Source organism: Diadema setosum, chromosome 21, assembly GCF_964275005.1.
Source record: "Diadema setosum chromosome 21, eeDiaSeto1, whole genome shotgun sequence".
Taxonomy (NCBI): Eukaryota; Metazoa; Echinodermata; class Echinoidea; order Diadematoida; family Diadematidae; genus Diadema; species Diadema setosum.
Window position 1 is genome coordinate 14,117,399 of NC_092705.1, and position 15,199 is coordinate 14,132,597.

General features: G+C 39.5%; 2 protein-coding genes across 2 annotated transcripts; both read left to right on the plus strand.

The window, feature by feature from the left end:
- The first annotated feature begins 1,798 nt into the window (after positions 1 to 1,798).
- LOC140244339 (uncharacterized) lies at positions 1,799 to 5,810 on the plus strand. The gene is made up of 8 exons (XM_072323982.1): positions 1,799 to 1,892; positions 2,334 to 2,582; positions 2,881 to 2,955; positions 3,350 to 3,433; positions 3,673 to 3,725; positions 4,082 to 4,147; positions 4,448 to 4,760; positions 5,138 to 5,810. The coding sequence occupies exons 2-8, from the start codon at positions 2,334 to 2,336 to the stop codon at positions 5,735 to 5,737; spliced, it is 1,440 nt and encodes a 479-aa protein (XP_072180083.1). The 5' UTR covers positions 1,799 to 1,892; the 3' UTR covers positions 5,738 to 5,810.
- Positions 5,811 to 8,237: 2,427 nt separating this feature from the next.
- Positions 8,238 to 13,103, plus strand: LOC140244340 (uncharacterized). Its single transcript, XM_072323983.1, has 9 exons — positions 8,238 to 8,242; positions 8,525 to 8,675; positions 8,918 to 9,016; positions 9,466 to 9,714; positions 10,019 to 10,093; positions 10,821 to 10,873; positions 11,454 to 11,519; positions 11,820 to 12,132; positions 12,504 to 13,103. Exons 1-9 carry the CDS (start codon positions 8,238 to 8,240, stop codon positions 13,101 to 13,103), a joined length of 1,611 nt encoding a protein of 536 aa, XP_072180084.1.
- The last annotated feature ends 2,096 nt before the right edge of the window (positions 13,104 to 15,199 follow it).

Genomic DNA, 15,199 nt, shown 5'->3' on the forward strand with positions numbered 1-15,199 from the left:
CTGAAAATATCCAGCACTTTAAAAAGGAGCAGAGTGATATCTCGAATCTTTAAAATCTTTGAAAATTCCCCCCGCCATTTGTTTCTGTAGCACTAGAATAAAATTCAGATCTGTTTTACGTGTACTGAGCGTTTAACAACTTTCAATTTATTCAACCAGTTATGTCTGTAATATTGTTATGTTTGCAATCCAAATGTTATGAAGAACACTTATTATTGTATCGTGAGATTTCTAAACAACCCTCCAAGTGGGGGGGGTCCTCTCATAGCTTAGGTACCGAGCAAAGTACCGAGCAGACCCAAAACGCGCAGCGCGGAATGCGCCTGAATAAAGCAGGCCTACATTTTGTATGTTACGTCATAATAAAGGAGCGCTTCCTTACTGTTTCGTATCGAAACAAAGCGTATCTAGAGACAAATCTTGATCGCTATGTCAACAAAACGGTAAACAAAGTTCACTTATGATATTCGTTCTCTGACTAGCATCTTGTGCTTTTCTTTGACGGCTTATCTCGTGTGCGATTAAATCGTGCTTTTTCGATTTTGTATCGCAATAAGTGGTCTTGCAATCTTCCAACATGAGGTACGCATAAAAGTATGCATGCTGATTGTGTTTTCCAACTATTAAGGATACTGCAGATTACTTCAGAACATAACAAACTGATGTGATCACGTTTACCTGGAAAACAGAGTTCCTGATTTTTCCCTCAGTGTTATTGCCTTCAGCATATAACTGTGCGTTTCAAAACTTTCAATTCATTCAACCAGTTTGTGTGTGAGGTATTCGGGTACTAGTTTGTAGCCTTATTATGAAACACACTCAATATTTGTTAATACAACGTCAGCAATGACTGCTAGTAAAATCGCACTTATACACGTCGGAAGGGGGGGGGAAGACCTATGTTACGTCATAATAAAGGCGTGCGTCCTTATTGTTTCGTGTCGAAACAATGCGCATCTAAAGGCAAATCTTGATCGTTATGTCAACGAAGCTGTAAATAAAGCTCACTTATGATATTCGTTCTCTGAATAGCATCTTGTGCTTTTCTTTGACGGCTTATCGTGTGCAATTAAATCGTGCTTTTTCGATTTTCTAGCGCAATTGTGGTCTTGCAATCTTCCGACATGAGGTAAGTACGAAACACTATGCTATGTGATTGTATTTTCCAATGTATACAATTATCCAGATGAAGTCAAAGAATATTAAACGATGAACCCCGTTTGCCCGGAAAGCACTCTTCATGTATTTTCAGATAATCTATGTGAAAATGCAATGTTCGTGCAGGACCCAAGTACAATGCAATCACAAAATAATTGTCCTTGCATACACGCTACTCTAAAAGATTTGAGTATCTCATTATTTTGATCTCATTCGACCCCCTTCTTTTATGTCACTATCGGCGGGCTTATAGCTTGATTCCAGAATTTCTGGAAGACCTGCTTCCCAGCGGAAGTTTGACTGACCACGCCCTCTTCACAACGACACCTTCCAGTCACCTGATGGCTGCTGGATGTCACGTGATAAACTTAGACCATCAAAGCAAGGGGACTCTCAGGAAGAAGGTACACTGTATTTATAAAACTCTGATCCTTAGCGAGCCATCTTCGCTACACAGTCTTATTATAGAAAGGTGCAATTAATATATTTGCGCATCTTCTAGTTCCATGTGTTTCACCAAACAACAACAAAAAAAAAAAAAGACCTCACATTGCAACGAGACATACTCGTATGTGTATTACAAGTTATCTCCAATCATACACTTCTATCGCAATACATTTTTTGTTTCTTGCCAGGAATACTTCCGACAATTGTTCACCTTCGCTGACACGAACCAATCCTTGGTTCAGGCAGATCTGCATCTTCTGACAGGCGATGACATTCGACTTCTCAAGGTATCACACTCCCTTTTTCAACACATAATGTGTACCAAATACAATATTATATGCACTGATGAGTTCCTGGACAGGTAGACCTAATATCATTTTTTCACAAAGATTTAAAATAAGTTCTTTATCATATTGAACGTGCCATGTCGTCAAAGAAAATGTTCAGATTACTGTTAAAAATCTATTGAAAATACTATAGGTATATGGACGCTGACATGAAATTCCAATGAAGATGTTTGAGTATTTACTACAATAACACATTCAACATTATTTAGAATTCAACATTATTTAGAAAAACATATTCGTGATAGAGTCATCTCATCAAATTCATAAGTAAATCACACGCTCTTTACATTTTCTTCTGATATTTCGGAAGTCTGAGATGGAGCTGCTATCATATGAAACAATGGTATAACGTAACATCCCCTCATCGCACACTCTATATAGATGGGAGAGGTGAAGAAGTATGAACGAAGGCTTCGTCAGAAAGTCTTGGGCGAGAAGGCGGTGGTGGAAGAGATGATCAGCTCCCACTTCAGCCGACAGAAAAGGCAGAGGCGCAGACGAGATGTCTGCCGAGACAAAACACTTCTCAACCTCAGAAAGAGACTGAGCGAGGAGAGGAAGAAAAACAGACAACTCCGAGAGGACCTGCGGGTCGAGAAAGAGAGATCTTCTGTTCTGGAAATGGAGAAGGTACTCCTTTTGACCATTATTATACTTTATTTTACACGTACAGCAATTGGAGGTCACTTTGTTCTGTACTTGCCTTTTTTTTTCTTTTGCTCCACTTTCTACTGTCTGTTATCACCTGTGGTTTGATTGTCATTTTGACTAGTAAAATTGCTTTCAACGTAGTCCTTTTTTTTTTTGCAGCTTTCCAATATATTTATGGTTGATATACATACAAAATGAATGGTATAGATGTTTATTGCAATGTACATCGACCAGTCCAGATAATAAAATTATGTGGTTATTTTTTTCTTTCTTTCAGAATGGAGAGCAGACAAAAGTTGAGAAACTTTCAGGGATGGTGCAAAGAATGCGATCCACGCTCCTTGAAATGGAGGTAATAATATTGTTAACATTATAACCATAGTCTTATCCACTTGTCATATCAGTATATTCAGGTTATACCATAATGAAGTACAGGCTTATTTTTGGAAGCATCAACAGTGAGAACAGATAACTTACAAATTAAAATGATAATAATGATTCATACGACTGAAGCTGATTGGTATACCATTCTCAGTCTACGTACCGGGTGCTAGGTAAACATCGAATAATGGTGAGGTGAAATGAGTTTCCACATGAATTTATAGGTCAGGCCGCAAACTCTGGCCACTACCTACAGGAAGTACTTCGCTGAAGAAGGGTTTATCCACCTCCTCTTCATTGAATATCAACATTCAGACATTTTATCTTTTTATAAGTTAAAACAAAACGGTTGTATTTGCTTTCAGACCCACTCCAAAGGACTTCAGGTGGAATTGGACGAAGCCAAAACACGCCTTGTCCAGACCGAGTCAGAATTAGAACTCCTCGCCGTAAGTTCGTTGCTATACCATAACTTTATCTACTTTTGTGCAAGCCTGATTGTACGATAAGTACCCCCTTGAAGTAAATGCATTTCACATTAATTTTTGATAAAGCCATGGCTGAAGTTGTTTGTGCAACTGATTTGAAAACAGATATCAAAGACATCATAACATTGATTAGTCAAAGCAGATAATCATATTTCACTTGTTTAGCGCATGTTCGCTTTTTCTTCCTGTTCCCATTGCAGAATGACCTCACTCTATACAGGAGCGAGTTAACTGACAAGGAGGAGCATATTACGTAAGTCATTGGTGTTTTATGTTCTATTGTAGTAGAATCGTAGATTATAGTCATTTGCCCTGCCCGTATCGGGGCAATTAACCCCCCCCCCCCCCCCGACACTACCCCCTGGCTAAATTCTGGTGAGTGATAAGGTTAAAGTAAATACTAGGGTTAGGGTTAGGTTTCGGGTTAGAGTGTGTGTTAGGGTGAAGATTAGGGTCCGTTGATACACCTTGTTTCTTTGTATTTCTTACTCCATCTTTATGTTGTTGTTTTTTAGGTATGGTATTGAACATCGATATCTGTTGAAAAGAAACCATCACATCGATTTAAGTTTGTAACTATATGTTTTCTTCCGACTTTCATCAATGTAGATCTTTAGAGGATTCGCTTGCACAAGCAACGGACCTGAGAAATAAACTGGAGACAGAGTTCAACAGGTAAGCCGGGTCTTGCAATCAAATGAAATATTTTGCGTCTCATGTTTTCACTTGACAAAGAATGGTCCATGGAAATAGCCCGAGAAAATTAATCCTGATTGAAATTACAATCACACAATCACAAAGAATCTATTCCAAACTGATGAAAATAAACCCTGTCATTGTTGATATTGCCATAAGGACAAATACTTGATTTGAAATCGTTTTCTCGTATTTTTTATCTTTATCAATTTCCTAGGAGTATCAAAATTATAAAGTCCGTAAAGATGCAACGTAACCATGAAAATCAATTGCTTACAGGGTTCTCGAGGAATCCGCTGACGACGATTTCAAACACCTTACGGGTAGCCAGCTGGCCATGCTGCGAAAGACAACCCCCTGCATTGATATCGACGTCGGCGAGAGGTACGAACCCGTGGTCGATGACCAAAACTTCCTAGTCACACTGGGTAGTGGCAATTTCGGCACGGTGATGGCCTACCGAGAGAGGGAGGAGTTCGGCGACAAGAGCGTTGCCGTCAAGGTTCTTAATGATGGGGACAACGATGATGATGAGGGAGACTTCAAGGAACAAGTGCGACAGGAAGTTCTCCTCGAGGCCCGTCTCCTTAAGGTAGGATGGAATTAAGTCGATATGTACTCAGTATAAATCTGATAGACTACATCCGTGACGTTTCACTGGAGTTACCAAAGTTTTACATCTTTTGTATTAAATATTGAAAAGGAATTCGAGTTTCATTCTTATATCAAAACCACTTTAAAAACATCGAGTCAACTTAAAAGTGTATTCTATAATGACTATTTTTTTTTTCTCCATTCTCGTGTATTCCCTCGAAAACTTGTCGCTCTTTAAATCTTTCATTAAAGATGTGGGTTTTTTTCGGATTTCACTGGACGCTTTTAGACGAGCAATTATGGAAGAACTACATACGTGTGGTATCCCATTCAAAAAAATATATATTTTCAGGAATAGACTTATTTCTCCCTCAGCTCTTCTTTGGAACGGGCGTCTTCCCTCGAGTGTTCGGCGTGGGAACAGTTCAAGTCGACAGAACCGCCATCGTTATGGAGTTCCTGGGTGACGACGAAACTTACGACGTGATCACCTTAAAGTCGTGGACATCATCCGAACACGCCGATCAGATCACGTTGGGCCAGGCTGCATCCGTGTTCCTCGACATCATCGAAGGCGTGAAGGCGATGCACGCTATGGACATCCTCCACAACGATATCAAGGACGACAACGTCATCGTGAAGAAGACAGGCGTGGACACCTTCCAGGGATTCTTGATCGATCTGGGCAGCGCATCGACCACCTACCTACCAGCGTCATACGCATTCCAGCAGGACCAGCTGGAGACTTATCGAGAGGACCCGCTCGCCATCCACTACGCTCCCGAGCTGATCTTGGACGGAGCGTTAACGAGTGTCGCCACTGATGTCTACCAGATCGGTCGTGTGATCTTCATGCCGGGAGAAGAGCTGGAAATCCAGGCTCTAATGGACATTGGGGAAAAATGTCTATGTCGAAAGGCACGAGTACGACTCAAACTTGACGAGGTCTATGAGCTGATGGTCCAAATGACATGATTTAGGGACATTGGCAGCGCGTATAGTTTCTCACGGGGGTGCCTTGTTATGGTCATTGGAAAAATAAATGAAATAGTCGTAAATTTATAGTTAACATCGTCTGTTTGACCACTTTGTTAATCTTCTTCAATGTAAATGTCAATGCTATGATTACTTTTCTGTCGCTTCAAGTCCTGAAGTCCTGACAATAGGCTTACACAGATAGGTCCTATACTTCTCATCATCGAACACACGACCCATGAGCATTCCACACACACTCAGGATGACAAAGATCGCATAACGATGGCCGAGAAAGCCGATATGATTTGTATGTATCATGTTATATATACATACATAAAGACAGATAGCTCATTAAATAGTTCTATCCATAACAGATTGCTGTCAATAATATACCCAGAATTGCAAGGATCCGTATATACCTTAAATGTAGGCCTGTTCTTTGGTCACGGAGGACATACTCGGAAAACATGCTCTCCAGACATTTAAAATTGTACATCAAGCATCACTTTAACTCAAAATCTATTTATAGGTAGCAATAGATAATAGATTTAGAGACAATACATCGTTGAATAGGAAGATGATAGTGTGGCAGGGGCCGGATGTGGAGCTTGGAAATGTGCAAACGTCGCCGGGAAGTGTGCAAATCATTTGCTTCGCCGATATTGTGTATGAAGAAGATAGATAAACTCTTATTATCAAAACTGCGCATGTACCTTCACAGGTTTAATAAATCCACAGTATAATAATCATGATGATCCTTAAAGTATTTGAACAAAATGAAACCAAATATCGTGTGGGATTAAATCGCACTTTTTCGATTTTGTAAAGCACCTGTATATTTAGACAGAAAAATCCGCATGTCCTGGGGAGGTTTTTTTTTAATTTATGTTTTATTTATGTTTTATCTTTTATTTATTCATTTTTTATATTACTAGGAGGGGATTCCGTGAAACCAAACGTAGTCTCCTCAAAACACATACAGTATGAATAAAATCAGGCCTTTATGTTACGTCATAATCAAAGCGCGTGTCCTTATTGTTTCGTTTAGGAACAAGACGTATCTAAAGGCAAGTCTTGATCGTTATGCCAACGAAACGATGAGTAAAGCTCACTTATGATATTAGTTCTTTGAATATCATCTTATTCTTTTCTTTTACGGCCTATGTCATGTGCGATTAAATCGTTCTTCTCGATTTTGTAGCGCAAATGTGGTCTTGCAATCTTCCGACATGAGGTACGCGTGAAGCATGCACGCTGATTGTGTTTTCCCACTAATTACGATAATCCATATTAGTTCAGAGCATAACAAAATGATATGATCACGTTTACCTGGAAAACAGAGTCCCTGATTTTTTTTTTCCAGTGTTATTGCCTTTACCATATAACTCTGCGTTTAAAAACTTTCAATTCATTAACCAGTTATGGGTGAGATATTCCGGTACTAGTTTGTAACCTTACTATGAAGCACACTCAATAACTGTTAATGTACACCGTTAGCAATGACTGCTAGTAAAATCAGAAACTACTAGTACAGTACTGTGAAACTTAAAAAACAAACAAACAAACAAACAAACAAGGCACCTGCAAATCGGAAGGTGGGGGAGGGGGGGGGGTCCTATCGATGGCTTGAGATCAAAAACGCGCAGCACAGAATACGCCTGGATAATAGTCCTATGTTACGTCATAATCAAGGCGCGCGTCCTTATTGTTTCGTGTCGAAACAATGCGCATCTAAAGGCAAATCTTGATCGTTATGTCAACGAAGCTGTAAACAAAGCTCACTTATGATATTCGTTCTCTGAATAGCATCTTGTGCTTTTCTTTGACGGCTTATCTCGTGTGCGATTAAATCGTGCTTTTTCGATTTTGTATCGCAATTGTGGTCTTGCAATCTTCCAACATGAGGTACGTATAAAGTATGCATGCTGAAAGTGTTTTCGAACTATTAAGGATACTGCAGATTACTTCAGAACATAACAAACTGATGTGATCACGTTTACCTGGAAAACAGAGTTTCTGATTTTCCCCTCAGTGTTATTGCCTTTAGCATAATTGTGCGTTTCAAAACGTTCAATTCATTCAACCAGTTTGTGTGTGAGGTATTCCGGTACTAGTCTGTAGCCTTATTGTTAGCAATGACTGCTAGTAAAATCAGAAACTACTAGTACAGTACTGTGAAACTTAAGGGGAAAAAAATCGCAGCTACAAGTCGGAAGGGGGGGGGGGGGGGGAGACCGAAAACGCGCAGCACAAAATACGCCTGGATAATAGTCCTATGTTACGTCATAATAAAGGCGCGCGTCCTTATTGTTTCGTGTCGAAACAATGCGCATCTAAAGGCAAATCTTGATCGTTATGTCAACGAAGCTGTAAATAAAGCTCACTTATGATATTCGTTCTCTGAATAGCATCTTGTGCTTTTCTTTGACGGCTTATCGTGTGCGATTAAATCGTGCTTTTTCGATTTTCTAGCGCAATTGTGGTCTTGCAATCTTCCGACATGAGGTAAGTACGAAACACTATGCTATGTGATTGTATTTTCCAATGTATACAATTATCCAGATGAAGTCAAAGAATATTAAACGATGAACCCCGTTTGCCCGGAAAGCACTCTTCATGTATTTTCAGATAATCTATGTGAAAATGCAATGTTCGTGCAGGACCCAAGTACAATGCAATCACAAAATAATTGTCCTTGCATGCACGTTACTCTAACAGATTTGAGTATCTCATTCGAATCCCTTTCTTAATTTTTTTTTCACGTCCCTATTATCGATGGGCTCGTAGCTTGATTCCAGAATTTCTGGAAGACCTGCTTCCCAGCGGAAGTTTGACTGACCACGCCCTCTTCACAACGACACCTTCTAGTCACTCGATGGCTGCTGGATGTCACGTGATCAACCTAGACCATCAAAGCAAGGGGACTCTCAGGAAGAAGGTATTTATAAGACTCTGATCCTTAGCAAGCCATCTTCGCTAAACAACAGAATGGTGCAAATATATTTGCGCATCTTCTAGTTTCATGTGTTTCACTAAACCAAACCAAACCAAACCAAACCAAACCAAACCAAACCAAACCAAACAAAGACCTTGTACATAAAACGAGACATTCTCGTACGTGTATTACAAGTTATCTCCAATCATACACTTCTACCGCAATATATTTTCGTTTCTTGCCAGGAATACTTCCGACAATTGTTCACCTTCGCTGACACGAACCAATCCTTGGTTCAGGCAGATCTGCATCTTCTGACAGGCGATGACATTCGACTTCTCAAGGTATCACACTCCCTCTTTCAACACATAATGTGTACATAATAGAAATACAATATCATATGCACAGATGAGTTCCTGGACAGGTAGGGGTAATATCATTTTTTTCATAAAGATTTAAAATAAGTTCTGTATCATATTGAACGTGCCATGTCGTCAAAGAAAATGTTCAGATTACTGTTAAAAATCTATTGAAAATACTATAGGTATATGGACGCTGACATGAAATTCCAATGAAGATGTTTGAGTATTTACTACAATAACACATTCAACATTATTTATAATTCAACATTATTTAGAAAAACATATTCGTGATAGAGTCATCTCATCAAATTCATAAGTAAATCACACGCTCTTTACATTTTCTTCTAATATTTCGGAAGTCTGAGGTGGAGCTGCTATCATATGAAACAATGGTATAACGTAACATCCCCCTCATCGCACACTCTATATAGATGGGAGAGGTGAAGAAGTATGAACGAAGGCTTCGTCAGAAAGTCTTGGGCGAGAAGGCGGTGGTGGAAGAGATGATCAGCTCCCACTTCAGCCGACAGAAAAGGCAGAGGCGCAGACGAGAGGTCTGCCGAGACAAAACACTTCTCAACCTCAAAAAGAGACTGAGTGAGGAGAGGAAGAAAAACAGACAACTCCGAGAGGACTTGCGGGTCGCGAAAGAGAGATCGTCTGTTCTGGAAAGGGAGAAGGTACTCCTTTTGATCATATGCATTTTATTTTACAGGTATACAGCAATTGGAGGTCACTTTGTTTTGTACTTGCCTTTTTTTTTCATTTGATCCACTTTCTATACTTTCTTCCATCATCACATGTGGTTTGATAATCATTTTGACGAGTAAAATCGCTTTCAACGTAGTCCGTTTCTTTTTAGCAGCTTTCCCATATATTTATGGTTGATATGCATATAAAATGAATTGTATAGCTGTATATTGCAATCTATTCGACCAGTTCAGATTATAAAGTTGTGTGGTTATTTTTTTGTCTTTCTTTCAGAATGGAGAGCAGACAAAAGTTGAGAAACTTTCAGGGATGGTGCGAAGAATGCGATCCACGCTCCTTGAAATGGAGGTAATAATAATTATTGTTAACATTATAACCATAGTCTTATCCAATTGTCGACATATCAGTATATTCAGGCTATACCATCATGAAGTACAGGCTTATTATTGGAACCATCAACAGTGAGAACAGATAACTTACAAATTGAAATGATAATAATAATTCGTACGGTTGAAGCTAATTGGTATACCATTCTCAGTCTACGTACCGGGTGCTAGGTAAACATCGAATCTATTATGGTGTTAATGAGTTTCCACATGAATCTGTTATAGGTCAGGCTGCAAACTCTGGCCACTACCTATACAGGAAGTACTTCGCTGAAGAAGGGTTTGCCCAGCTGCTCTCCATTGAATATCAACATTCAGTTATCTTCTTTTTTTTTATCAAATCAAAATTATTGCATTTGCTTTCAGACCCACTCCGAAGGACTTCAGGTGGAATTGGACGAAGCCAAAACACACCTTGCCCAGACCGAGTCGGAACTAGAACTCCTCGCCGTCAGTTCGTTGCTATACCATAACTTTACCTACTTTTGTGCAAGCCTGATTGTACGATAAGTACCCCCATAAAGTAAATACATTTCACATTAATCTTTAATAAAGCCACGGCTGAAGTTGCTTGTGCAACTGACTTGAAAACAGATGTCAAAGACATCATAACATTAATTAGTCAAAGCAGATAATCATATTTCACGTGTATAGCGCATGTTCGCTTTTTCTTCTTGTTCCCATTGCAGAATGACCTCACTCTATACAGGAGCGAGTTAACTGACAAGGAAGAGCATATTACGTAAGTCATTGGTGTTTTTATGTTCTATTGTAGTAGAATCGTAGATTATAATTATTTGCCCTGCCCGTATCAGGGCAATACCCCCCCCCCCCAAAAAAAAAAGAAGAAAACAAAACAAAACAAAACAAAACAAACAAACAAAAACAAACAAAACAAAACAATATTATTACCCTCGGCTAAATTCTGGTGAGTGATAAGGTTAGAGTAAATATTAGGGTTAGGGTTAGGTTTTAGGTTAGAGTTTGTGTTAGGGTTAGGATTAGGCTCAGGACTATAGGATTAGGATTAGGGTCAGGGGAAGGGTGGGGTAATTGCCCAGGGGGTAGTTGCCTTAGACCCATCGCGCGAAATGCAATAATGATTTAAGTTCAATTAAATGAAATCATTTGGTCTTCATCATGTTTACATCCATAGCTGAAATTCCTCAGTTGATACACCTTGTTTCTTTGTATTTCTTGCTCCATCTTTATGTTTATTGTTTTTTAGGTATGGTATTGAACATCGATATCTGTTGAAAAGAAACCATCACATCGATTTAAGTTTGTAACTATATGTTTTCTTCCGACTTTCATCAATGTAGATCTTTAGAGGATTCGCTTGCACAAGCAACGGACCTGAGAAATAAACTGGAGACAGAGTTCAACAGGTAAGCCGGGTCTTACAATCAAATGAAATATTTTGCGTGTCATGTTTTCACTTGACAAAGAATGGTCCAGGGAAATAGCCTGAGAAAATTAATCTTGATTGAAATTACAATCACACAATCACAAAGAATCTATTCAAAACTGATGAAAATAAACCTTGTCATTGTTGATATTGCCCTAAGGACAAAAACTTGATTTGAAATCGTTTTCTCGTATTTTTTATCTTTATCAATTTCCTAGGAGTATCAAAATTACAAAGTCCGTAAAGATGCAACGTAACCATGAAAATCAATTGCTTACAGGGTTCTCGAGGAATCCGCTGACGACGACTTCAAACACCTTACGGGTAGCCAGCTGGCCATGCTGCGAAAGACAACCCCCTGCAATGATATCGACGTTGGCGAGAAGTACGAACCCGTGGTCGATGACCAAAACTTCCTAGTCACACTGGGTAGTGGCAATTTCGGCACGGTGATGGCCTACCGAGAGAGGGAGGAGTTCGGCAACAAGAGCGTTGCCGTCAAGGTTCTTAATGATGGGGACAACGATGATGATGAGGGAGACTTCAAGGAACAAGTGCGACAGGAAGTTCTCCTCGAGGCCCGTCTCCTTAAGGTAGGATGGAATTAAGTCGATATGTACTCAGTATAAATCTGATAGACTACATCCGTGACGTTTCACTGGAGTTACCAACGTTTTGCATCTTCTGTATTAAATATTGAAAAGGAATTCGAGGTTCATTCTTATATCAAAACCACTTTAAAAACATCGAGTCAACTAAAAAGTGTATTCTATAATGACTATTTGTTTTCTCCATTCTCGTGTATTCTCTCCAAAACTTCTTTAAATCTTTCATTAAAGATGTGGGTTTTTTATTCGGATTTCACTGGACGCTTTTAGACGAGCAATTATGGAAGAACTACATACGTGTGGTATCCCATTCAAAAAAATATATATTTTCAGGAATTGACTTATTTCTCCCTCAGCTCTTCTTTGGAACGGGCGTCTTCCCTCGAGTGTTCGGCGTGGGAACAGTTCAAGTCGACAGAACCGCCATCGTTATGGAGTTCCTGGGTGACGACGAAACTTACGACGTGATCACCTTAAAGTCGTGGACATCATCCGAACACGCCGATCAGATCACGTTGGGCCAGGCTGCATCCGTGTTCCTCGACATAATCGAAGGCGTGAAGGCGATGCACGCTATGGACATCCTCCACAACGATATCAAGGACGACAACGTCATCGTGAAGAAAACAGGCGTGGACACCTTCCAGGGATTCTTGATCGATCTGGGCAGCGCATCGACCACCTACCTACCTGCGTCATACGCATTCCAGCAGGACCAGCTGGAGACTTATCGAGAGGACCCGCTCGCCATCCACTACGCTCCCGAGCTGATCTTGGACGGAGCATTAACGAGTGTCGCCACTGATGTCTACCAGATCGGTCGTGTGATCTTTATGACGGGAGAAGAGCTGGAAATCCAGGCTCTAATGGACATTGGGGAAAAATGTCTATGTCGAAAGCCACGAGTACGACTCAAACTTGACGAGGTCTATGAGCTGATGGTCCAAATGACATGATTTAGGGACATTGGCAGACGTATAATTATTTTCTCATGGGGGTGCCTTGTTATGGTCATTGGAAAAATAAATGAAAACGTCGTAAATTTATAGTTAACATCGTCTGATTGACCACTTTGTTATTCTTCAATGTAAATGTCAATGCTATGATTACTTTCCTGTCGCTTCAAGTCCTGAAGTCCTGACAATAGGCTTACACAGATAGGTCCTATACTTCTCATCATCGAACACACGACCCATGAGCATTCCACACACACTCAGGATGACAAAGATCGCATAACGATGGCCGAGAAAGCCGATATGTATATATCATATATGTTATATATACATACATAAAGACAGATAGCTCATTAAATAGTTCTATCCATAACAGATTGCTGTCAATATTATACCCAGAATTGCAAAAATCCGTATATACCTTAAATGTAGGCCTGTTCTTTGGTCACGGAGGACATACTCGGAAAACATGCTCTCCAGACATTTAAAATGTATATCAAGCATCACTTCAACTCAAAATCTATTCATAGGTAGCAATAGATAATAGATTTAGAGACAATACATCGTTGAATAGGAAGATGATAGTGTGGCAGGGGCCGGATTGGAGCTTGGAAATGTGCAAACGTCGCCGGGAAGTGTGCAAATCATTTGCTTCGCCGATATTGTGTATGAAGAAGATAGATAAACTCTTATTATCAAAACTGCGCATGTACCTTCACAGGTTTAATAAATCCACAGTATAATAATCATGATGATCCTTAAAGTATTTGAACAAAATGAAACCAAATATCGTGTGGGATTAAATCGCACTTTTTCGATTTGTAGCACCTGTATATTTAGACAGAAAAATCCGCATGTCCGGGGGAGGTTTTTTTTTTTTATTTATTTTTTATTTATGTTTTATCTTTTTTTATTCATTTTTTATATTACTAGGAGGGGATTCCGTGAAGCCAGACGTAGTCTCCTCAAAACACATACAGTATGAATAAAATCAGGCATTTATGTTACGTCATAATCAAAGCGCGTGTCCTTATTGTTTCGTTTAGAAACAAGACGTATCTAAAGGCAATTACGATAATCCATATTAGTTCAGAGCATAACAAAATGATATGATCACGTTTACCTGGAAAACAGAGTCCCTGATTTTTTTTTTTCCAGTGTTATTACCTTTACCATATAACTCTGCGTTTAAAAACTTTCAATTCATCGACCAGTTATGGGTGAGATATTCCGGTACTAGTTTGTAGCCTTACTATGAAGCACACTCAATAACTGTTAATGTACACCGTTAGCAATGACTGCTAGTAAAATCAGAAACTACTAGTACAGTACTGTGAAACTTAAAACAAACAAACAAACAAACATACAAACAAACAAACAAACAAACAATGCACCTGCAAATCGGAAGGTTGGGGGGGGGGGTCCTATCGATGGCTTGAGACCAAAAAAGCGCAGCACAGATTACGCCTGGATAATAGTCCTATGTTACGTCATAATCAAGGCGCGCGTCCTTATTGTTTCGTGTCGAAACAATGCGCATCTAAAGGCAAATCTTGATCGTTATGTCAACGAAGCTGTAAATAAAGCTCACTTATGATATTCTTTCTCTGAATAGCATCTTGTGCTTTTCTTTGACGGCTTATCTCGTGTGCGATTAAATCGTGCTTGTTCGATTTTGTATCGCAATTGTGGTCTTGCAATCTTCCAACATGAGGTACGTATAAAGTATGCATGCTGAAAAGTGTTTTCGAACTATTAAGGATACTGCAGATTACTTCAGAACTGATGTGATCACGTTTACCTGGAAAACAAAGTTTCTGATTTTCCCCTCAGTGTTATTGCCTTTGCATATGATTGTGCGTTTCAAAACGTTCAATTCATTCAACCAGTTTGTGTGTGAGGTATTCCGGTACTAGTTTGAAGCCTTATTGTTAGCAATAACTGCTAGTAAAATCAGAAACTACTAGTACAGTACTGTGAAACTTAAGAAAAAAAAAATCGCACCTACAAGTCGGAAGGGGGGGGGGGACCGAAAACGCGCAGCACAAAATACGCCTGAATAATAGTCCTATGTTACGCCATAATAAAGGCGCGCGTCC